Source organism: Branchiostoma belcheri, unplaced genomic scaffold, assembly GCF_001625305.1.
Source record: "Branchiostoma belcheri isolate BF01 breed outbred unplaced genomic scaffold, Haploidv18h27 scaffold164, whole genome shotgun sequence".
Taxonomy (NCBI): domain Eukaryota; kingdom Metazoa; phylum Chordata; class Leptocardii; order Amphioxiformes; family Branchiostomatidae; genus Branchiostoma; species Branchiostoma belcheri.
Genome location: NW_017803091.1, coordinates 545,903 through 569,555, shown reverse-complemented (window position 1 = coordinate 569,555; position 23,653 = coordinate 545,903). Strand labels below are relative to the sequence as shown.

General features: G+C 41.1%; 2 protein-coding genes and 1 non-coding gene across 3 annotated transcripts; 1 reads left to right on the top strand and 2 right to left on the bottom strand.

Annotated features, from left to right (window-relative positions):
- Positions 1-345: 345 nt before the first annotated feature.
- LOC109466376 (high-affinity lysophosphatidic acid receptor-like) lies at positions 346-7,761 on the bottom strand. Its single transcript, XM_019764089.1, is given in 3 exon segments — positions 346-1,326; positions 1,328-2,403; positions 7,572-7,761. Coding segments are annotated over 2 exon segments (1,161 nt in total). The 5' UTR covers positions 1,634-2,403; positions 7,572-7,761; the 3' UTR covers positions 346-471.
- A 447-nt stretch (positions 7,762-8,208) lies between these two features.
- Positions 8,209-8,282, top strand: Trnai-gau. The gene has a single exon. It is a non-coding gene; the product is annotated as a tRNA-Ile (tRNA).
- An 841-nt stretch (positions 8,283-9,123) lies between these two features.
- LOC109466374 (katanin p60 ATPase-containing subunit A1-like) lies at positions 9,124-22,904 on the bottom strand. The gene is made up of 11 exons (XM_019764087.1): positions 22,769-22,904; positions 21,834-22,011; positions 20,038-20,195; positions 19,374-19,599; positions 18,715-18,827; positions 18,415-18,520; positions 17,669-17,827; positions 16,833-16,959; positions 15,357-15,485; positions 14,788-14,914; positions 9,124-11,045 (listed from the first exon to the last, which is right to left on the bottom strand). Exons 2-11 carry the CDS (start codon positions 21,999-22,001, stop codon positions 10,847-10,849), a joined length of 1,512 nt encoding a protein of 503 aa, XP_019619646.1. The 5' UTR covers positions 22,002-22,011; positions 22,769-22,904; the 3' UTR covers positions 9,124-10,846.
- Between the last annotated feature and the right edge of the window lie 749 nt (positions 22,905-23,653).

Sequence of the window (23,653 nt, the reverse complement as noted above, 5' to 3'; positions counted from 1 at the left end):
TCGAGGGAAGATTTTGACACAAATTGAATCATTATTTCATATTGCAGAGTTTAGTAACAACTGGCACAGAGGTCTTCTTATTTTTGGTGCTATTTTTGGCATGTTAGCCAGGTTTACACATTAAACAATGGCTAACAGCCGTGATGCTCATCTTAACACTGCTTTGTATGCTTATGGCACAATGATGTGGCATATCAACTTTCTAGATATCGCTTTGAGTGCAACAGGTTTGATTCAACTTTGTAAAGAAACGACCAGAAATTTGACTGGCATGTTTCAAGAATAATTCTCAATCTTCCATTGAGTACCTTCTACTTACTAGTACTAGGCTTGATAGTAGAGTACATTGTTTTTCTGAGTGTGATGATCAACTGATTTCCCAGTTGAACAGCTATTTTAAATTTGTGATTATCCTTTGACAAGCTAGTACAAATGTTCATTAACATTCGACTGTCCAATCTTAGTTGTGAATTATACCGTGGACGTCTCACTTGCGTTACACTCGTACATGGCACCAGGTCGGATACGGCGGTGGACACGCCCGGGCAACTTTGGCAGAAACTTGAGCGACGGCATCAACTCCCGAACAGCCTCGCGGAACTTCTTGATGCGCCAGCAGTACACCATGGGGTTGATGGCGGAGTTTAGATACGAGATCCACAACACGATAGAGTCAAAGGTCACCATGCCCAGCGCCTGTTTGGCGTTGACCCACGACGCGTGGACGACCTCCACGACGGCGTACGGCGCCCAGCACAGCACGTAGATGATGAACAGGACAAAGATGGTGGTGAACGCTCGCGTCTTGAAGCTCATGTCCACGTTGAGCTTGCGCGCGCGGGCCTGGACCACCTGCAGACCCAGCCGGCTGGACTGGGTCACGGCCAGGCACTCCGGCTGGTTCATGATGCGCATGGAGTTCTTCCGGACCGTGCTGATGATGCACATGAAGGAATACAGCATGGCAAAGAATGGCAGGAAGAACTGCACCAGGACGAGCAGCAGGGAGTACACCATGTCAGCAGGGCCTGTACTCACTAACCGACACTGAGCCTGCCCGGGGAGGTACTGTAGGTGACCCCATCCAACCAGGGGAGGGAAGCACACCACGATGGAGAAAATCCACGTCACCGCGATCAGCACTTTGGCACGTGTCGTGTTCAACTTGTCTTTACGTCGCACGATGATCATGTAGCGATCCACGCTGATCGTGACCAAGATCAGGATCCCCTCGATCACGCAGACGGTGTAGAGGAACGCGTGGATCTGACAGAAAACTGTTCCGAGAAGCCAGTCTCCGGCGATGAGCGCGATCAGAGTGAAGGGGCATGGACAGTACGCCGACCAGGATGTCTGCTGCAGCCATGTTTGCCAGCAGTAGGTTGATGGCAGATCGCATGACGGGCTTCTGGAACACGATCAGACACACGATGCTGTTTCCCAGGACTGTGATCAGGATCATCAGGATCATGAGAAATGACAACAGAACGACAAGTGACGGTGACAAGTTGGTGATCTCCTCATCTATACCAGGATCAAGATTTGGTCCATCTGTGATGTTATATGTGTCGTTCCAGGTACTCATATTGCACATTGTACAGTTCACAAAGGGCCAGTCCCTAGAGTCATCCATTATTTCCCTTGAACACAATGTTCAGTTCAAGTAATGGATAGCAAATTTAACATGTCCTCAGCTTCTTGTTTCACATGTTCACACCTTCTTAACACTGAAACTGATATCACCAGTACTGTTCAATGCTCTTGGGTGTATAACAGTCAGGGAACACAACAGAATCATCCTTTTATGGAAAAAAATTTACGGGATCTTCCCGAAGTCACAGATTTCATCAGTGTGGCCTCTGCAACAAGCCTACAGGCCTGTCATCTCCTGTATAGTCTTCTGTGACAGACAAATCTTTTATCATACCATGATTGTGTCCAAGTACCTGTACATGGTGATGTAAAACCTTTGCAGAGGTTTCTGATATGCCTGTCATTCCCACTGTTGGGATGAGAAGACTGTTTGGTTGCTAACATGCTAACATTTCACATCTCCCATCTCTTCCTTCACTGTGGAAATAAAATCTCCACGAGTGCAACCTTTCGCTTTGCCTGTATCAATTTGCAACAAACTTGTGCTTTGTGCACTATGCAGGCTGAGAAACTATAAATGCTGGCTTCTGAATGCCACTGCTGGTCACGACATCTTTCCCGGGAGATTGTTGCCGGTGACCTTTTTTCACAATAGGATGAAACACTGGCTTCCTGTGCAAGTCACATGTCCAACCATTTTCCTAGGCAGCAGGTGTGATGGAGTCGTGCTGTCCTTGTGGAACCCTTCTCCTTCTGCCTTGAGGATTCCTGATTGTGATCTTCCTTTTCAAAGCCGGCCTCATCAGCTTTCTGCAGAGATATTGATAAAGAGATCTGTGTTAACAAACATGGCTCGAAATTCAATTTGGGGATTAGGTGCACTGGTGCACCCAACCTAAAATATTGGGCGCATTTAAGCTAAAATAAGTAGAATGTCAGCAAAAACTAATTGTGTTTCATTTTTAAAGAAAATTATTTCATTATTTTTCTGACATTAAGATGTTAATAATATGCCGTATACTACAGTATACATTTGACATTTTTACATATGTAAACCTACAAAAACATTTGGGTGCACCCATGTAGAAAAAATTGGGTGCAAATTTGGGTGAACTAAGGTGCACATGCACCCAGTATTTCAAGCCCTTACAATCATATCCACCCAAGGCAAACCACATTCAAGGAAAAGTATGTGACATCCAGATAACCAAGTTGAACACATTTCCCAGAGAAATTGGCAGAAAATTCAGGAATGTAGGGGAACACCAGCACTGGGAGCTTGAAATTACATTGATTCATCCATGGAGTGTAATATTTCTACACACCATTTGAATATCAAAGTATTAATGCTGCTATATACCTCACACATATCAGATTTTCCATAGTTTATGTCAAATTGTATTTTTGCACAAATACAATTGTATTTTTGTTACAAAAATCCAATTTTTCACATCCCCCATCAATAGTAATGAATGGTACAACCCAACTCTTCCTCTCCAGATGATTTACCTCATTCTAATTGGTTCCTGCTAATTGATTCCCTCCCTCAGTGGGGGAGAAAACTGCATGCATATGTGTACCACTTTGTAGTCAAGAGAACCACCTGTACATGTCTTACAGTAATAAGGCCATACCGATTTCATTTGTTGGTTCAGAAAAAAATGAAGCGACAGAGCAAAAAGCAGGCCAAGACATCCAATGGCAGGCCCAAATGCTAAGATAGGAGCCATGAAGTCAACATACCAGGCTGCTTTGTAATCAAAATTATGAATTTTGAACATTCAAATTTCAATCAAGCCATTGCAAATGTTAGATGAAAAACTGTATCAATTAAGATGACAAGAACAATTCCTCAACTATTGAGGCCAAATTATGGACATTTTGGAGCTGATTCAGAACCTAAAGGCTAAATACATTTTTAATGAAGTGGGCTAATCTGAGAACCAATTAATTATATTGGTGTGGCCTAATGCAGTAATTACATACTATACAAAAACATGAATTTTCCCAGATTCTGCCTCCCTTTCAAAGAAAGAGCTAAGGTGTTTTTCCAGTAAAAGATAGTTTCCACTCAAAGGTATTGACTGAAAGCTTACAACTTTCTTGAAAAATGTTTGCCTAGTCATGTTTTTATTTTTTTTTGTCATGTTTCTTTTGTCATACATTTGTATTTTTTTCTGAACAAATACGAGAACCAACAAATTAAATTGGTGTGGCCTCAAGTATAAAATGGAAATGTGCTAAGAAATGGCTGTACAGGTTAATGTCAGAGAGGTTTGGGAATTTTCTTATCAAAAAAATTTGTTTGTTTTTTTTGCTACCCAGAAATTGCATTTAACATAAAACCATCAGGCTCCAATGTTAACCTCCAAACAGGCCCTGGATTGATGCACTTCACATTAGGCCACAGCAAATAATTTTTATGGATGACATCAGCGCGCTCATTAATTTTCGCCTGATTTGGGGGTAAAAAAAACAAGAATTTTTTTTTGCCTTCTGACAGTGGTCAACATGCCGAAAATGGGCAAAGATGTCTGTTGCCATGCCGGAAGGTGGATGGCAGATATTTATGAAGAGAGGAGACAAGAAAAGGCTTTGATTTGATGTTTTGTTTCTTACTTTGATGCAGTGATATGTGGTGCTGGCTGTGTATATGTGATGTTCCCACTGAATCAAAACCATTTATACAATGATGGAGGCAAAATTTTAAAATCTTATTTTTTTTTGGCCCGCCTTGTTTTTTTTCGCCGGCTCGCATTAGATTTGTAGTCTGCAGAGGATGCCATCCATAAAATTGACTTGCTGTGGCCTTACAACAGTTACATAACCCTGACCAGGCTGTCCCAAGGCCCTCACCAGCTGGGAACCTAGCAACCATGACATCAGTACCAGATAAGCGCAGGAAGGAGGGGGCGTATAAAGGCTTCTACTGGGAAAAAACATCTTTATGCATCACATCAAGCAACATGATAAACCTCAGGCTCATCCTGCCTTAGCTGTTGATCATGGTACATATTACTACATAACCACTGGCTATACAAATGTCAGATTTCCCAACCAAATATCTATTCATCCTTTTCTTAGGCTGGCTAAGCAAATTTTCAAAATTGATTTTTTTTAAATTATCATAACCATCAAATTTGGTACCTACATCTTGATTCAAGTCAACCCAATACCAGTGTCATAGATTAATGAAATTGATATGTGATAATGAAAGATTCTCTTCAATGTAAGTAAATGTGTATATGTAAAGTAAGATTATTTCCCTAGTTTTAGAATTTTACATAGAAAACAAAAATTCACATTCCTCATGAAACTCGATAATCCTCGTACTATAAGCTCCATCTGTTCTTACATTTACAACTGTTTTAAGAAGCGAGAAGAAGCAGAACCTGTACATATGTAGTTTTACTATAGATATATTTTAGTCTACCATAGCTATTTGCCGTGACCTGTACTTAGTTCACAATTGAGCAAAAATGTATAATAAAGGTCTTTCATTCATTGAAAACTGTATGTTTACCACAAAGTCAAGAGATGATGATGATGTATATGCTGTGACAATTACAGACTTATATTTAACATGATGATTCTACATGTAGTTCTTTCCACCTTCCTCTGAACATGTAACCATCCTGACACAATACTTAAATACTTCCCTGTAGACTCAACATAGATATCTGAGGACCTTGGGCTGCATTTCTTGTTAGAATCAGAATTTTAGTTGATAAGTTTGCCCTACATGCTAATATTGGCAGTATGTTTGACATCTCTGTTGTACTCACATTTTTATGTCAACAACTGTTGTCTGCCTTGTGTAGATTGCAAGTGGTAAACAAACACACTGATCAGAAGATCAATATAAATTCCTCACATCCTTTCCAAACCTTCAATGCAATGGAAGAATGTGTCCCGAAGGAGCTTCTCAGAAAAAAATTGATGTCTCATGATTGTGATATCTTGAAAGTCCTGTATGAAATTCGGAAGATGGCAGAAAAATGAGGAAGAAAATATCCAACAGGGTTCCAATATGTTCATGGTGTTAACAATTGGGCTACCTGCACAACTGTAACAGAAATGTGAAATAATAGAAATAATTCTCTTTCACTATTTACAACAAACACATCAGTGGTAGCACTGGTAGGAACCTTTTTTTTAGTGTTCTGCAATATTACAAACATCAAAATTTTGTTCTGCAATTAAGAAATACTTCCTTCTTCAAATACACAAGCCTCCATACTGAGGAAAAGTAACATGCTACCTGAAACGTCTGACTGTTTCTAAAATCATATCCAGTTGCTTGAGCAAGTTTTTTTTTTGGCACTCCATACTACAGCTTTCTCAACCTAATACTAGTAATATGTATACTTACATGATCTACAGTAAGTAAAAGGGTGTGTACAGTACTGCTCAAGGAGGGTCTGCATGGGGGGGTCCTGGCAACGGTTAACGGTAAATTCAGCAGGGCCAATAACGCTTAACGGTAAATTCAGGACGGTCGGCAACGCTTAACGGTAAATTGACAGGCTTTTTTTTCGAACTGCACTGGATTTGGTATCTCGCTTTAGGAGAAAAGGTGATCACTAACAAAATTACGTATACCTTACATGTAATGAAGCACGAATTAAAGATATGTGTTTCCTGTGTTTCCCACCTGCCCTGGTCCCCGAGTGCGTCCACAAATAAAGGGGAGTCCGAGTCGACGTCGGCCAGGGCTCTACCCAGCTTGACCGTTCGCCCAGTTTTACCGATGGATTTTGAGAGGGGAGCGCCGAAGGCGCTCGCAATCTGAGGGGGTCCGGGGGGATGCTCTCCCGGAAAATTTAGGATTTTTAAGCCTTCAAAAACGCAATTTCCCGCATTTTGAGAGGCATGGTGTTGGGAGTGTTCGTCGGTCCTTCTGATGTTTTTATATTTTACTCAAGATTTTTGTTAATTTTGTCTGTCGACGTTGACGGATTCGTTAAAAAGATTCTGTAACTCTCCGCAAACTTCCAGTAATTGACGGAAACCTGGTGCTGGCTATGGCCGAAGGGACCGAGCGCCAAAGGCGCAAGCAATGTAGGGGGTTCCAGGGGCATTCTCCCCCGGGAAATTTTGTATTTTTAAACCTTTATGACGCATTTTCCTGTACTTTGAAAGGCAAAATTAGGCGTAACGAAGAATTATTCATTAACGCTTAACACTGAATTTAGGATGACAAATAACGTTTTACGTTGAATTAAAATGACCAATAACGCTTCACGATGAATATACTGATAACGCTTAACGTTGAATTGAGCGGGCCGGCAACGATTAACGGTAAATTAAAATAGCCCATAACGGTTAACGAAAAAGGGCATGCAGGCCCTCCTCAAGTCCAGAGGCTTAGATTCAGGTCCTGACTTAAGTCAAGATTTTTTTCAGTCTGCAAAATTCCAGATTGCTTAGTTTTTCTTCTACAATATTCAAAATATCTCTTCAAAATGCAGACTGAAGGTGGGTATTTCTGACACTGCAGATGATTCTTGTGGCTTTGTGGTGCCACCAGTTCAAACTTGAGAAATCAAATTTTGACATATGTCTCATAAATATGTAGGAAAAAAGAACAGGCATTTCGAGCTCTGTACACCCTTAGTGACGACAGTTCCCTTCTTTAACACATGAATTATCCAAATCCCTCCAACTGACCAACATAACCTGCTGCAGGTGTTAGAACCAGAAATCAAACCACACCAAAAATTTATATGTCCTCCTTCAACAGAAATGATTATATAGCAAATGTGTATCTTATTTTATGAACACTACGCACGTGAAATTTGAAGATTCTAGGCAGCAGATGCTGGTATGGATGATGGCAGATAAGAATCTTTCCTACCCTCCAGATTTTACACGTCTATCAAGATGTCAGACAACGCAGCTGGTGTAGGTGTTTTGATAAGTTATGCTTATCAATAATTTTCCAAACAACCATGGTTGAAAATTTTCCTTTTACTAACCTGATGTCTGCTTCCCGTTAAACCATTTAAGCAGCTCCTTCCCTTAGCGCCATTCTTGTGCGTCTTCCTTGGCTTTATGTTTAACAAATGGATTAAAATCTGGATTTTTCACACCAAAACAACACACGACCGCTGTCCGTCAACTCCCACGGATCCCCCAAGGCTTCTGACATCAACTTGGAACATACCATTCTAACGAGGGAGGTTCAAGAATTATTAGCCGTAATAATCACCACTTTAGAGCGTTACAAAATTAAAAAAACGATAATATTCATGTGCTAAATACATATAAAATATATATTACATTGTTTTGTGAAATAGCTTCGGAAACTTCTCGTATTTTAGTATTAATGTTTGTAATATGCCACCTGTTAGGGTAAGTGAGCTTTTCCATGTGCGTCATCAGACTAAGCTTTATTTGGTCAAAGGTTATTAGAAGATACCATTCATCATCAAAGGTAGATTTTATAAGAAACCTAAATATTTAGCTTATTCTATAGATTGGTCGGTCAATTTTTGTAACATTATTAACGTAACATGGAGTGGTAAATAATAGGCATGATGAACGTAATTATCATTTTCAGAAATTTCTGTGGGTACTTTTATAGTTTTAGAGTTTCGCCTACTGCGCAGCTGCGGCCCATTAGCTCAGTTGGTTAGAGCGTCGTGCTGATAACGCGAAGGTCGTGGGTTCGACCCCCATGTGGGCCAGGCTTCTAACTTTTGATACCTGCAAGAAAAATGGAGATATTGTTTTTGCCTTGTCTGTGTTCCCGCATAGCCCTTTGGTTTGGTCGGAATGGACATATGGTTTGGTTCAGTCTGTCCCCTAGGGAGCAAGTCACAAATCACCTCTACATACAGGTGTTTTTATTACATGACCTCCTTGACAGCTGGTGTTGTTTCCCTTGCACTATAAATATAGCGTTATTGGTGAATCAGTGGAGGACACAGTCACGATTACAAGAGATGTAGATATTTCATGTTGGTCTGAGCTTTTTCTTTTTGTCTGAGATCCCCGAATTCTTGTTTTTGAACACTGAATGTCTAAGTATTCTTCCTGGAGTCGGTAGACAAATAGTGAATCACCAAATTTCAGATTGATTTCTTGAAATGGCAAGGATACAATACACGTGCTTGGACCATCACACACCAGGGCATGCTAGTCTTTTTTTGAAAGGTGTGGTGGGTTCTTTCATTTGCATTTAGTGTCCGATCCAAAAGACATCCCAAAAAACAGGAGCTTGGTACTAATTTTAACCTGAGTGAAGGGACTTGAACCCAGTACCTATGGGTTGAATAGCCAACAAGACAATGCGGCCTACAAAATGCAACAATGTCTCTAGGCCTTTACTGGCCTGGAAATCAACCTAAACAAAACAGATGAAATGAAACTTACATGTGATACTAGCAGTCACCAGCCTTTCAGTAAATAAAGGCTGCATTATCACCTTTTCAAAACAGCAATTTTCTAGTATAAAAATCTGGAAAACAGTTTCAGAAGCAATTTCTATGAATTGTCAAACATTTGAAGAGAATTAGGCATCTGTACTCAAAGTGCAGCAATTTTTATTTCCAAACACATCAAATAACTTGGTGTTTATAGTTCTGTGCATCAAAGTGTGTGTGTGTGTGTGTTTGTGTGTGTGTTTTGTCAACAAAATCACTCATTGGTTCATTCAAATGTAACTCTAACACAAAGATAGTAAAGGCACAACATTTGTGCAATGAAATACAAGCCTTGTTAGGCTTTCTGGTAGGGAGCTAAGGTCTAGCTTCATTAACAATCTTGATTACATCATGCTTATAGCGGGAGGGATATTATTAGCCTGATTAAATCGCTTTTGCTGGCCGCCCAACATCCACCCGGCCCCCGAAAAAATTGGGTGGCGGACTATGTAGGGAGCCCCCCGGAGCTTGGGTTACATAGGCTAGGATATTATATGGTGTGGAGTTTGTGTCACACAGATTACTAAGCTCTAGTTTTGCATGTCTACACTTTTACACATTTTACCCAGGCGGACACAGGTTAGAAGTCTGTGTAACACAAGCTCCACCCTCCAAATAATGGTCTGTCCCGCTATAAGTACAATGGAGTCAGGGCTAGCTATGGAACCAAATTATTAGTTCATTCAATCATCGCAAATTTATAAACATATTCTAGTGCCTGTAGTACTCAGTAACTACAGTGTACAGTCAGCTCAGGTAGTATACATTGGTATGGTAACATCTCCTCTACATTACAGAACAAAATTGATGTCTCACAACATGACCATCTGCAAAAAGATTCTAATTGTGAGTTCCATGGTTTGAGGAATGACTTGAGTTCACATTCAGTTGGAATGATGCTGTACCAATCATACTGAGGGTCAATACAGTGGACTATGTTAACCCCAGTCTACTTTCTGTTGGAGATGTGTTCAGCTCAGAGGAGTGAAAAGTATGAGTTGAATCATCTCAAAGGGGGAAGAAATTTCATATAACAATGCTGATAAAGTATCATAAATGATTACTTTGACATCTATTCAACTGGTTTCGTGCTGTTACCAGACAAATTTCTGTACCTTGGCTAGCAGAACACCAGATATTGGCGTTATTAGTTAAACCTTCCCCTTTGTGGTACAAAGAAAACTGATGCACAAAATCCAGTGCCATTCAACAGCACTCAATATTCCTAACTGAGCTAGTCTCTGAAATTACTTCTACCACCACATCAAATCAAATAACACAGTGCAGTATGTACCAACAATCTCATTCTTTGCAAATACATGTGTTCTGTAATGTTCTACAAGATTTTATACATCATGGACGGTAAGGAAGTTCTCCTCAATTGTGTAGCCAGTGTTACAGAACATGTGTTTGTGCTAGTAATATCATTAACATAGTAGGAAGAAATAGTGAGAAAAGACAAGACAGAAGGACATACATATTCAACAGCTTTTGATGCAGCAAGTCTGGGGAGAATGGACAGATTAAGACAAGAAGGCACTGGCCGGACAGCAGAGCTATCTTTACATTTCTGCAACTTGTTTGCACTATCTCTGAGTCTGACTATGTACTGAAGACTTCCAACAAAATACACTGAATTTATATTCTGAGACACACATCTCATCTACTCCAATTTCAAAAGGACTTTCAATTTCAATCATTCAAGGCAATACTGAGCAGAATGGAACTGGATGAGGTTATTTGCAGCTTTCACTGGTCCAACGTAACAAAAAGATGACTAAGTACAGCTGAAGAAGTCCATTCTGATGAAGAGGATCAGGTATATTTTATGTAGATCCAAACTCCTCCATCCACTTGACATACTTGGCCAGATCATCCTTGGACACAGACTTGGAGACTTTCTTCAAGGCTTCTTCAAAGTCCTTCATGCAGGTGGGGAGTTCCAGCTCCTCCTTGGGGAGGTTCTTAATCTGATCTGGAGTCAGACCCTCGATACGGCGCCGCATGGCCATCATGGAGGCATCTCTGTGGAGGAACACACCTGACTTATTAACAACAGGACTCAGCAAATGGTACTTTGGAACACCTATTTTTGTTACATGCTGATAAGGCAGTGGTCGAAATACTTTTTTCAGCGCTCTGCAATGTTGCAGAAGAGTCAAAAATTTTTTCTGCAATTTGGAAATACTTTCTGCAAGTACACAAGCCTCCATACTACAACCATCTCAAACCATTACTGTCTTTTTTACATCATATGTAGCTTTGTAAATCTGTAGCATTATTGGAATTCTTTTAAGTTTAATCTATCACTCTTTTTAATTTCAGACTTTATAGATCCTTCTCCACAGAAAATTTATCATTTACTGGTATCTTCACGGGTCTTTCACCGCTGTCTCCCACTACAAGCTACTACAGCTAAAATCATACCTTACCTGTAAATGTAGTAATCACACCCACATATCATCCTTCCACACAACATACTTTAATAAGACACACCAAAAAAACAGTACTTAACTCTTAAGCAACTCGATATGATTTTGGTGCTACCTGATATGCTCAGACTACTACCTTTCATCAGTGACACTAAGAAAATTGCAGGTTTATAAGCACAAACTATTGATTCATATGGAAATTAGTGAAGACAAATTTTTGGAAGTTGAAAGGGAAACAAAAGATAGACAAGTCAAGACAAGGTTGATGCAAATTAGTGAAGAAGCTCCTGTTGTTTCAAAACAGGAGTTTATGTGTTGTCTGTCCTTGGGGCCAGAGAGTTCTAGTTTGCTAAATTGAAAACAATTGAATCTGGAGCCTATTTTTCCTTCTGCAAAATTGCAGATTGTATAAATTTTTCATCTGCAATCTTGAAAATCTATCTGCAGATTGCAGACTGCAGACAGGTATTTCGAACACTGTAAGGCCACACCAATTTAATTTTTTGGTTAACGGATTTTTCTAGAAAAGTAATGGAGCGGGCGGGCGAAAAAAAAATAAAAATAAAAACAGGCCTAGGCATCCTATTATGGACCAAAATGGTAGGAGCCATAAAGTCAACACACCAGGCTGGTTCAAAATTTAAACAATGAATTTGGAACTTTTAATGATACCACTGCATTGAAAGATGGAATAACTGTAACAACTAGGAACAAAAGGACTGTTTTCAACGGTGTCCTCCCTGGCTAATTTGGCATTTTACATTTCCATCGTTTTCTCACAAAGAAATTTAGAAAGAACTGTAGTTGTACTGAATATTGATACCTGGGTACAAAAGGGTTATGAATATGATTTTATGGACCATATTGATGACGTCATCACATTTTATTGCCCCAAATGTAATTATCTTTAAAGTTATAATATAGCACTTTGGTACAAGTAACTGAAATAAAAGTATGATTTTCATGTGCATAATGGTCAAAGCTACAAACGTACGTTTGCACAAATTGATAACCTCTAATTACCCAAAGTTATTAGAGAATAACTAGATTTTAATTAGGCAATTAGGTTATTCTCTAATAACTTTGGGTAATTCATCATCATCATTCACTGCGTTCTGCGTCTACAGTCTCGTAGAGATGTCCTGTAGCCGGGTAACTTGGGTAATTAGTAGATATCAATATCAATCCTATCCCTTAGCATACTGATATCTGTGATGTACACACACATACTATACGCTCACCTCTCTAATACACGTACCGGGACGTTTATTTTTTTTCGCCTTGAAATCCGCCCTGTACGTTCTTATTTTAGACGGTACGTTTATTTTTTTTCAGAATCCAAAAAAGTTCCGGGCAAAAAAGTACGTAACAGCAGAGTTAAAATGCCACGAAAAGCACATGTCTGGACGTAAGAAGGAAGTTCCTGGTACAAATAATACATTTAAGTCTTTTTGTAGTAACTTGTTGCGGTATTCTAGCGGGAACTTTTCATGTTTTGTTAGTTCTGCCAGTACGCAAGAAGATCCGACAAGACCGGGGGTGGCCGCTCCGGGGTTGAACGTCCTTGAATAAACTTAACTCTCGTGTCCCTTTTTTTTGTTGCCCCGAACATCCACCCGGTACGATCTCATTTTGGACGGTGCAATAATTTTTCAAAATCGGGGCATAGTTAACAGCATTGAAAGTACATGCCCTCATGGAGAAAACATTTTTTCTGGGTGCAAGTTTTTGGAAAGCCACGATGCCCGGACACAGCCGCCCAAAGTAGCGGCCACTTTGCAACATGTCAAATATGCATGGGCAGAACTTTACTGACACCAAACGTATGGCAGATTTACTGAGTCATCGTACTTGTACTTATGTAGGGAAAAGATCACCTCTTTTTTTGAAAAAGGTAAGTAATATTTTGGAACACGTAGCAGGTCGGAGATATGAGCTAGCGTTACTAAGGGGAGGAACATGTGCTTGCACATTACGTGTTTCAAGTATTCCTTTTTCCAATGAAAATATGAAAACAATACCAGACAACAGTGTATTTTAGCACAATAAATCGTATTTCTCACAAGAATTCCAAAATCCTACCACAGAAATGACAATTCAAGCTGGAAATAGTCCGTTCTGACTGGAGCACGTAAGGAGTAAACACTTGAAAACTTCCCACGATCATTTGGAAGAGCCTACTTTGAGTATGGGGAAGCTATGATTTTTAAATGTGAATAAAACTCTTTCTTAAAAAATCAAATATGGCTGTTACATTATGGAACAGTTGAATAATAAGTAAAAAGGTGTTGACATGACAAAACTTGCAATCTATTCATATCAAGTACACATCAAAATGTTTTAAATGTTATTGTCCCCCTACTAGAGAATGAACCATTCTTCCAAGAACTTGTGGCCCCGCCTCCCATCATTTGCATACTAACACAAACTTCAAAGCTTGCTACATTTTGTAAGTGAAACCTGAGACCCTTGAGATTGTGGCAGTGCTTCAAATTGTTGCTATTCTCGTGTGAACTTTGTGTGTGACTTGTGGATTGTGACAATTGTTTGAAAACTGATTGAAGTTTTTCTAAAGGTATAAAAATGAAATACCATTCAAAATCTAACATTATATTCTATATTTGATTCTTTTCCCTATGGCTTTTTACACATTACTGCAAATTTGTATAGAGCATGTATTTAGCATATTGTTAATTTTTGTTCAACTCTATTCATGTAATTTTTCTTAACCTTAAAAAATCAAGGACTCGTATTCCAAAACTTGATAGCATTGTTCCTGCTCAATGCATGCATGCAATGCAATGATCAACAACAAATTGTGTGAACTCAGAGTCAGATCTCAAGTTAGAATGTAGATGGATAATGTCATTAGACTGCACGACATATACAAAGGCATGTACTTCTCATTAACCTGTAAGAATGCAGGCTGATAATTTGGTAATTTTCCAGGGGTATGTTTATTCTGGGGGGGGGGATATTTATTAGGTTTTGAAGATTTCTCGGGAGTACTTTTATTCCGGGGGTACCCCGGTATGTTTATTTGGGACCTGTGTTTGCAAGGGACACATACATGTACACCGTGAGAACACATTTTAGTAGCATAAACATTGCTTAAACATTTCAATTTAAAATTTTCCGGGGGGTACTTTTATTCCAGGGGGTACTTTTATTACATTTTGAAGATTTGTCCGGGGGGTACTTTTATTCCAGGGGGTACTTTTATTCGAGAGGTGAGAGTACACATGTACATACACACACACGCAAACACACACATGAACAAACACACTTGACAACTATCTGACAGTTCTGACTGAAGGGTAAAGTTGTGCCCTGACCTGCAGACATTGGTGATGTCAGCACCAGAGTACCCGTCCATTTTCTCAGCTATAGAGGCCAGGATGACGTCTTCAGCAATCGGCACTTCCTTCAGGTTGATCTTAAGCAGCTCTTCCCTCGATGATGCTGGAAATAAAGGAAGAACTATTAACAAATACTTCTCAGTTAACATTTCCCAATAGAAAAGGGGGCATCTTTACCAGAAATTTTTGCAGCGAGCACTGCACTACCAGGGTTTAGAAGCAAGATATGTTGTTTGCTGGGCACGTCTGGGCAAAACTGTGGCCACATAATTTACAGAGGCTGACACTTGAGGATGCCCAATGGCAATGTTTTCTTCATTTTGCAGTTCAAATTTTTTTACTATTAATAAAAATTTCAGGTGGTTTAGAACAAAAAAAAGGAAAGTAACACAATTTTTTTTTTGTAGGTCCGGAAATACATTGTAGTTCCAGACATTCAGGGTTTTTTTTACTTGAACCTGAACATTTTTACGGAACTACTTCCAGTGAACAGGTACACAGCACTAAACAGGGGTGTGAAGCTGCAGACTGAGAGGCTGTCTCACTGTCAGGCAGGGGGATATAGATCCTCTTCTCCAGCCGGCGGCGCAGGGCCTCGTCCAGGTCCCAGGGGAAGTTAGTGGCTGCCAGAACCATCACCATCTTCCCTTCATCTCCTTCATTAGCCGACACACCTGGAGACAACAAACCAACCACCAAACATTTATACAAACTTATTATATATATTTGAATTATGCTTAACCTTCTATTTCAATTACCTATTCAAGACAGAAGCAGCTGGAGAGCAGCTATTAGACCTAAACGACACCCCACGACGTCCAACCCTTGCATGACGGGGAACAACGGACGTTAAGCCGTGCAGTGAGTGAGTGTGTGAGAGTGTATTCTTATACTTGTTGTTATTGACAATGTAAATTTTGATGTTGTATATGTGCTTTTGTATGGGGGAGGGCAACTTGTAAAGGTGCGTATGCACCTGTTTTGCCCTTCCTTTCACTTTGTGAAAAATCAAAATAAACAATAAACAAACATTGAAATATCTTATCTGTGTGATGGTAAATTACTTCCCCTGTTCAACATACTTTGTGCCATTATATCTCACATTTCTGACATTTATGGTTGGTGCTAAAACAGCCCACACAAGGCACCCGACCACAAACTACCAGAATCCTGTAAACAAAAATAACTAACGGCTGTGTTTCAACTACACTTTATGTTCGTGGTAGCAAAAGTTCACAGTCCGAGAAAAATGGAGATGTACATGTACACAGAATTAGGTCTTTGTGGTGGCGGCAGGTGCACAAAAAACAGCAAGTTTGTAAGTTCACACTACAGAAGTTCTTGTTCTTGAGAAGACACTGTGCAACACCCCTCTGTTGGGGCAAGACACACAGGGTGACAGCAATTAAACATAAAAGTGCTGCATGTTGAGGGGCAGATTTTGCTGGCAGACTAAGCTTAGTTTAATAACATCTCTCTCTAGATCTTTACACAACGATTTTGATGACAGATTGAGTAAAATTTTGTCTGTCATGGGCAGCGAAATAAGACGGAAGCCGGTTAGAACACTACGTTGTTGAGACCAGTTTGACTAGGGTTGTGTTGTATACATAGTACATGTACATGTGCAGTGTTCAAAATACCCGGTAGCACACTAGCACCACCGTCCACCACGCAACCTGATTTTCTTGTATGCTAGTTGCTTCCGGACTCAGTACCGCTGAACTCAGAGATGCGTTTTTTGTGCAGGCAGCACCATGTGGCGCTCACGTGAGCCAAGACAGGGCTAGATCTACGGCATTTATTTCCAGAAATACAGCGATACACGTCAATTTCTTTCAAGCACCGCGCGTAGCAGCAGTGACGACCAGGCAACCTAAAGTTCTGATGCGCTACCTAGTTTTTGCCCTAGGTAACACTGTGCTACCTGGCTCAAAAAAGTACTTCGAACTCTGAATGTACATGTACCTTACTTTTGACTGTGTGAGTAACATTACAACACTACAGAGCTGATGACATACCGTCCATCTGAATCAGCAGCTCAGACTTGACCCTGCGACTGGCCTCGTGTTCAGAGTCACTGCCTCGCCGGCTACAGATGGAGTCTATCTCATCCACAAAGATGGTGCTGGGAGCGTAGAAACGAGCCTGCAATGTCAGAGGAACGGGACTTAATAGGAACCAAAGAGCTGAAATGAAGACACGCATGGTACAAATGCCCATGGGTGTTACACAGAATGACTCATCATGTGTTTACTACCCTTTCACAGCAGTGTGGGACTCACGTGTGAATACAGCAAAATCATCTATGCCCAAGGCCAAGGCCAAAAATGAAAGTACATGTATCAAAAGACAGACCTATGCCAAATGTTCAGTGTACAAAATACTTTCTTGAACAAAAATTAGGTTGCCCATCAGAATTCTAGCTTGCCCCATCTATAAGTTACTACTTTCATCAAATTAAGTAATGTTACATACATAAGCCTTTCTAACAGCCTTTCTAACACTAACAGCCTGTCTAACAGCCTTTAGTTAATATATATAACTGATACTAGTAATAGCCATTAATACCTAAAATTAAAAAGCATCTGCCGGATACAGTGGTGCAAGCCAAGTGGGCATGATTTGGGGGGGGGGCATTCTTAGAATTCAGGTAGCACACTGGGCTACCTAGGTTCAAAAATAGGTTGCCCCAAGTAAAATTTGGTTGCCTGGGGCAACTGGGCAACCAGGTATTTTGCACGCTGCTTGTTTGACTCAGATTCGTATTTCCCTATTTGGGCAGGAAGTTAATCCTATGCCTTGAGTCCTTCTCTGTAATGTTCTGATATGTAGAATAAACAGGATTCATCCATACCATTTCAAACAGTAGTCGCACCAGTTTCTCAGACTCTCCTCGGTACTTGGAGCTTAATGTTGAAGACGTCACATTGAAAAACGTGGTGCCACACTCGGTAGCGACGGCTTTGGCAAGCATGGTCTTCCCAGTACCAGGCGGGCCTACCATCAACACTCCCTGTGGGATAAAACAAGCATGTATTAGTGTTATTGTGAATGGGTGGGCAGGCTACTCTCTTCTTGAAGCCAAGAGCTGAATTGTGAGGAGCTTGGGGTCTGGAGCGGCTGTCATTCGGCGCTTACTCGAGTGACTTCAATATGACCCAAAGTGCCGCCATAAGACTGTAAGATTTGAACCGCTAACACCAGGGAGGACGACTACTCTTTTAGTCAAGTATGGTTCTTTGATGCACATGCTTATTAAGATGTGGCTATCCACAAACATGGGACCTCCATTTAATGTCCACTCATTTCCATCTGAACTAAGTGTGGAAAATAAAGTGTCCCATTTGAACCCAATACCTGAGTTCTGAGCCATTATGCCACACGACACCACTGTGTTCTAGCCATCTTTGACAGACATAAATCAGCATGTTAAGGTAGGGAAGAAATGTCACTGTACTACCCGCAAAATCTCCAGGAAATAGCGTATCATTGGGTCAAAATTTCACTATTTTCCTGTCCCTCGACAGTACATGTATGTAACGTCAAACGAAATTGAGATGTTGGATACATATACATCTCCCCTGTCTGAAGACGGCTCACCTTCCAAGGCCTTCTGATCCCCTTGAAGAAGTCTGGCATCCACATGGGCAGTACCACAGCCTCCTCCAACAGCCTCTTAGCCTCAGGGTTCCCTGCAATGTCATCCCTGATGACAACAACACAGTCACACTTAATTCAAAATGTATTAGTAGGTGGATACCTGTCAATGCACAAATAAAAGTACACCTTTAAAAATGTAAAACCCAGTACATGGACCAGTGCAGGTTAGGTGCAGGTAGACAGCTCCAAAGTTACCTGCACTAAGGTGCATGTACAGGTGGTATTTCCAGCCTTCCTTACCAGTGTACATTGGGGTTTCTCTGCACAATGTCTCTCTCCAGGGCCTCCACCAGGTCCTTATCATAACCTGCAGGGTCAAACTTCTTCTCTTCATCTGGAGACTTCCGATCTCCCTGGAGAACAGTCAAGACAACATCAGTCATGATGGATACTACTCCAATATGAATGTGGGCATGACTTGTAGAAAGTTGCTGGTAATTAAGGAAAAACATCTTTTGTGCAAATTTAACGTTTTCCCTGCTGCCCAACCCGTAATTAATATTTAGAGAATTGGTAGCCAAATGACATGAGCAGATGTGACTGCATTTGCAAAACTTACTGAAGGATAACCATGTTTGGTAGGACATGGAATACAGAACACTACCATTAACAATACTAAATTCTGGTGCTAAATACTAAAATTCTTTCTATTAAGATAACACTGTGTACTATTGTACATCTACTAATAACCATTGTTTCTTCTCTCTTCTTGAAACACCTGGAAATATACCTGCATACTTATTATTATTACTTAACCTACTATATGTTCATTTCATGCCTGACATTAAGTATGTGAAAGTGACCTGCTTTTCTTGTCTAAATGCGAAAAAAATTGTCTTGAATATTGATTACCGCTCGTCTTCAACAAAAGCTCCCCTCTTTACTTCAGTAAAACCTACTTTTTCATCTTTGCCCTTTCCTCTTCCTTTCGCGTCCTGGCGTCCAGGCGGCCCGCGTGCCCTGGGGTCACCCCTGCGGTCTCCCCCGCCCCCCGCTGACGGCCCTGCCCGCCGATCCCGCCGGTCAGCTGCCCCGCGGCCGGGAGGGTTGGACGGGCCCACGCGGGCGGGAGCTTGTCGTGGTTCAGCTCGGACTGGTCCACGCCGGTTATAGTTGGGAGAAGGTCTATGAAAAGGGAGGTGTTTGGATTATCTTTTTTTAATAAATAAATGAATGATGACCTTTATTGCACATTTTTGCCACACTTGGCTAAGTACAGATCACAACAAAATGAACAGATACAGTTAACAGATACAGAAAGAAACTAACTCTCAACATATAAATTCAACTTCTCCTCGCTTTACAGTTATTGTAATTTGTAGAAATAAAAGAACTGATGTGTTTTTTGATGGGTGGTTTATGTATTATTGTATGACAGGAAAAGATGCTGACCAGTATGAAAACCGGTTTGTTTAATCCTTTCAGTACAGGTTCGAAATTGTAAAACATCAAAATACCTAATGTTGACTGTGACAACCTAATACATCTTTGAATTTGAACATTCAGAAAGTGTGTATCTTAATGTAGAAAACATGTCAGTTCAGGTAGAGTGAAGACACCTACTTGTGTTCGACCGGAGTGGGCGGTGGCCAGACGTCAGGATCCCGCGTGGGTTCCTCGTGCACGCGGCCGCGGGCGCCCTGGTTGTCTGTCTTGAAGCTGTTGAGCGTTCCGCTGATGTCCTTCACGTGTTCATACTCCGTGGCAATCTCCTGTCGCACCTGACAAAAACTACACATTTCAACACATGTTCCTTGTAATAATTACATCCAGATCAAACCAGACATTGTGAAACATATGGAGTACAGTAGAATCATTCCTCAACTGACATCTTTACTATCACATGTTCATGTATTGACTGAAAAGACAATTCACAACAATTCATGATGCATTCTAGCATTACAAACTGTGTTACTCTCATTAAAATCCTCCCTCGCCACGCTTGCGATCTGCTCCCTCATGCTAAATTTTTCTAGAGAAACCCCTGTGTTGTAGGTATTATTTGGTTGAGTGTTTGCAGAAATTATTTTGAATTACAGGACAAAATTTTGACATTCTGCAATGTTCAAGTCCAAAAAAACTAAAAGTCAAGAACCGAGTCCGGACTTATTACCATAAAAGACCATTTCACATACCCCTTTTCTTTCCAAACCACCTAAAACCTCCCGTAGATTGCAAAATCTTTGCTGCAACATGATGAAGAAAACATTGCCATCGGGCATCGTCAAGCACTGGCCTCCATGTTATGTGGCTTAAAGGCGAGGTCCAATAATTTCAGTTTTGGGGCCTTTCTACCCAAAATCCTATTTGTAAATGGTGATTTATTGGTTTCTGCCAACCCCGCACATATTTGCCGTGATATCTGACCCGAGCGATGTTTTGCGGCTAGCGCCAGATTGTCCGCTAGGCGGCGCTGCGACTGGATCTGTGACGTAAAAAGTTTCATTCTGCTACTAGCGTAAACAACAATGGCGGGCGTGCAACCTTCCGATTTGAGCCACAGACAGACAGTGGTGACAGGAAAGTAGTATTCACACTTCAATTCCTTTCTGTTGGGCATATGGGCAGTCGATATAAATAAATCCATCAAAGGGTCGAGTAAGTTGCAATGTAAACAAACTGCGGTATTCACGGTACCGACCTGTTGGAGACCGGCTCCTGCACGCCCTGTCGGATCAGATCCCACCAAAAAATTAGCAACGTTCGGAGGTTTGCCGGGTGCAGAATCACATCGAAGTCAGGGTGGTTTCTAATGCATCGGTGGTCTGTACCGACGTTCTTCTCAGTGTCTGTCAGCTCTGGCAAGTCGTGACATCAAACACTCTCCCGTACAGAGGGCATCGCCAGGCAGTTTCCACAGCGGCACCAGTCTCGATTCCCCAACCTCCAACCCTCTGTCTCCACGTCACGTCCATCCCAAACGTTCTCATCGCCTGGATCAGGCTCGGAGTCACCACTACTGTCTGTCTGTGGCTCAAATCGGAAGGTTGCACGCCCGCCATTGTTGTTTACGCTAGTAGCAGAATGAAACTTTTTACGTCACAGATCCAGTCGCAGCGCCGCCTAGCGGACAATCTGGCGCTAGCCGCGAAACATCGCTCGGGTCAGATATCACGGCAAATATGTGCGGGGTTGGCAGAAACCAATAAATCACCATTTACAAATAGGATTTTGGGTAGAAAGGCCCCAAAACTGAAAGTATTGGACCTCGCCTTTAAGTTTTGCCCAAACAACATTGTGACCAAAGTTTCACCCAGACAACAACTTACAAGTCCGGAACTGAACCTAAACCTCTACGACTTGAATCCGGACCTGAACCTAAATGTGGGTTTAGGTACGCAGCACTAAGTACCCCTCACCTGTTGCCACTTGTGCTTGCGTGCGGGTTCCTTGATAGAGACCAGTAGTTTCTGGATCTGCTGCAGCACGCCCTGGTAGTACACCAGCGACGTGTCGTAGTTCCCCAGCAGCGCGTACTCACGTCCCATCTTACAGTTCTCACAGATCTCCGCAAAACTCGTCCCCATGATGTCAGCACTGCAATAAACATGAAGAAAATGTCAAGCCTTCATTCATTCAGATGAAAGCATCTGTAGCTCTGTTCCCTGTCCAACCTCCCTACAGTCTGACTCCTACATATTGTTTCTGCCATGTAAATGAGCTACATCATGTGCTTGTGTTACAAAAGCTAGGCCGTATTTAAGATTATTACACTAAAAGCATGAAGAAAGCTCTTTTCTACCTCTTGTAATGTTTAAGAGTTTGAACTTAGCTCTCATTTTAGATTCAAGCTCAGAAGAGCATAAGAGGAGAAGTAAGACCTGTAAATTTTTGTTTCATAATATGGTGCACCCAAAAAAATTTTTGTGCAGCTAATTTTTTACTAGTAGTTTGGATGCACCAGTGCACCTATTCCCAAAACTGAACTTCGAGCCCTGGGTACCAATACCCAAGGAGCTTTCAAATTAAATTATAAATTCTTGATCTTCATCTTGAGTCCTTGCTGTACCTAAAACTTAGTAAAAGTACCTAAAAATTTAGTAGGTACATGTACAGCTCTGTGTATGTTGCATAAAACACATGAAGTATCATTAAACGTCACAAACTTTAGCTGGCTTCACGTATACCACAAATATTTGGGGTTAACCAAATTACCCCTAAATCCCCAACAAGAAAAAATTGTGTATCCATAATTTATGCCCCCCTCCCCCATTCACATACTAGTATATCGAGGTGCACAACATGTCCACGGCCCACCATCTAAAAAAATTGATAAAATTTAGAACCCCCGTACCTTTATCCTGCCCACTGAACGAACGGACAAAATCTAGAAATGCCAACGATGAAGACGTTTTCCGGTGAAACTGTACTCCGTTTACAAGGCAACCTGCAAACTGACGAAATTTCACTTCAACCTGCAGGGGAGCCCGCTGATTGGTCAATACAAAATATATTACCCGTCATCCCAAGGGTAAATCTCGCCCGTTCTCGCGAGGTTAGGCAAACCGCGAAATTTGAAAGTGTTACATAACAAGTCATTAGCATTGGCACGTTGGAACTCAAAACCAGATAGAGAAATTAGAGGAGTTCTTCCACGAAGTGGGTAGATAACATTACAAATGGTCTATACTGGAATTGCGTGAGGTAAAGAAATATAGGGGAAGCACTAAAAAAGTAGGGACACACTACTATGGTAGAAAAGAAAAATCACATCTAACGTTACCTCCATGACGTACTAAACCAAGGAGGATATCTACATATAACCTTGACTAAACTATAACGTTACCTCGGGGTAGGCGTTCTATGCAAGGAGGTTCCCTGTAACTTTTTTTACGTCTAGACGGTCTAGTTCGCCAACGGCGTTAGAAAGACCGGCTGGAACTGAAATCATCTAGCATGTCATTGAAGAGAGAGGCCTAGGATCTACTACTAGGGTCAGTGAGTGAGTCCTAGGGTCAGTGAGTTACAAAGCGCCCTACCAATATTGAGCTATTGGACGTTTTGGTAGCCTTTTAACCCCCCTGGCCAGTATTACATACCTCTTTAGGCCAATTTCTACAACATATTCACAAAGGAGGAGATGGTGGGGATTAAGAGAAAGGGGCCGTATGTGGAAAAACCGGTTTGTCCATTGTGTGTGTGTGTGTGTATTAGCAGGATATCCTTATAGTCGGTATAA

Bases quoted from the DNA above. Each gene is read 5' to 3' on its own strand.
- LOC109466374 (XM_019764087.1), bottom strand. From the start codon at position 22,001: ATGGGGACGAGTTTTGCGGAGATCTGTGAGAACTGTAAGATGGGACGT. The intron at 14,915-15,356 runs GTGAGACAGCCT...CTTTATTTCCAG, and splicing joins CTATATCCCCCTGCCTGACA to CATCATCGAGGGAAGAGCTG. The intron at 11,046-14,787 runs GTCAGGGCACAA...GTTCCTCCACAG, and splicing joins GACATCACCAATGTCTGCAG to AGATGCCTCCATGATGGCCA.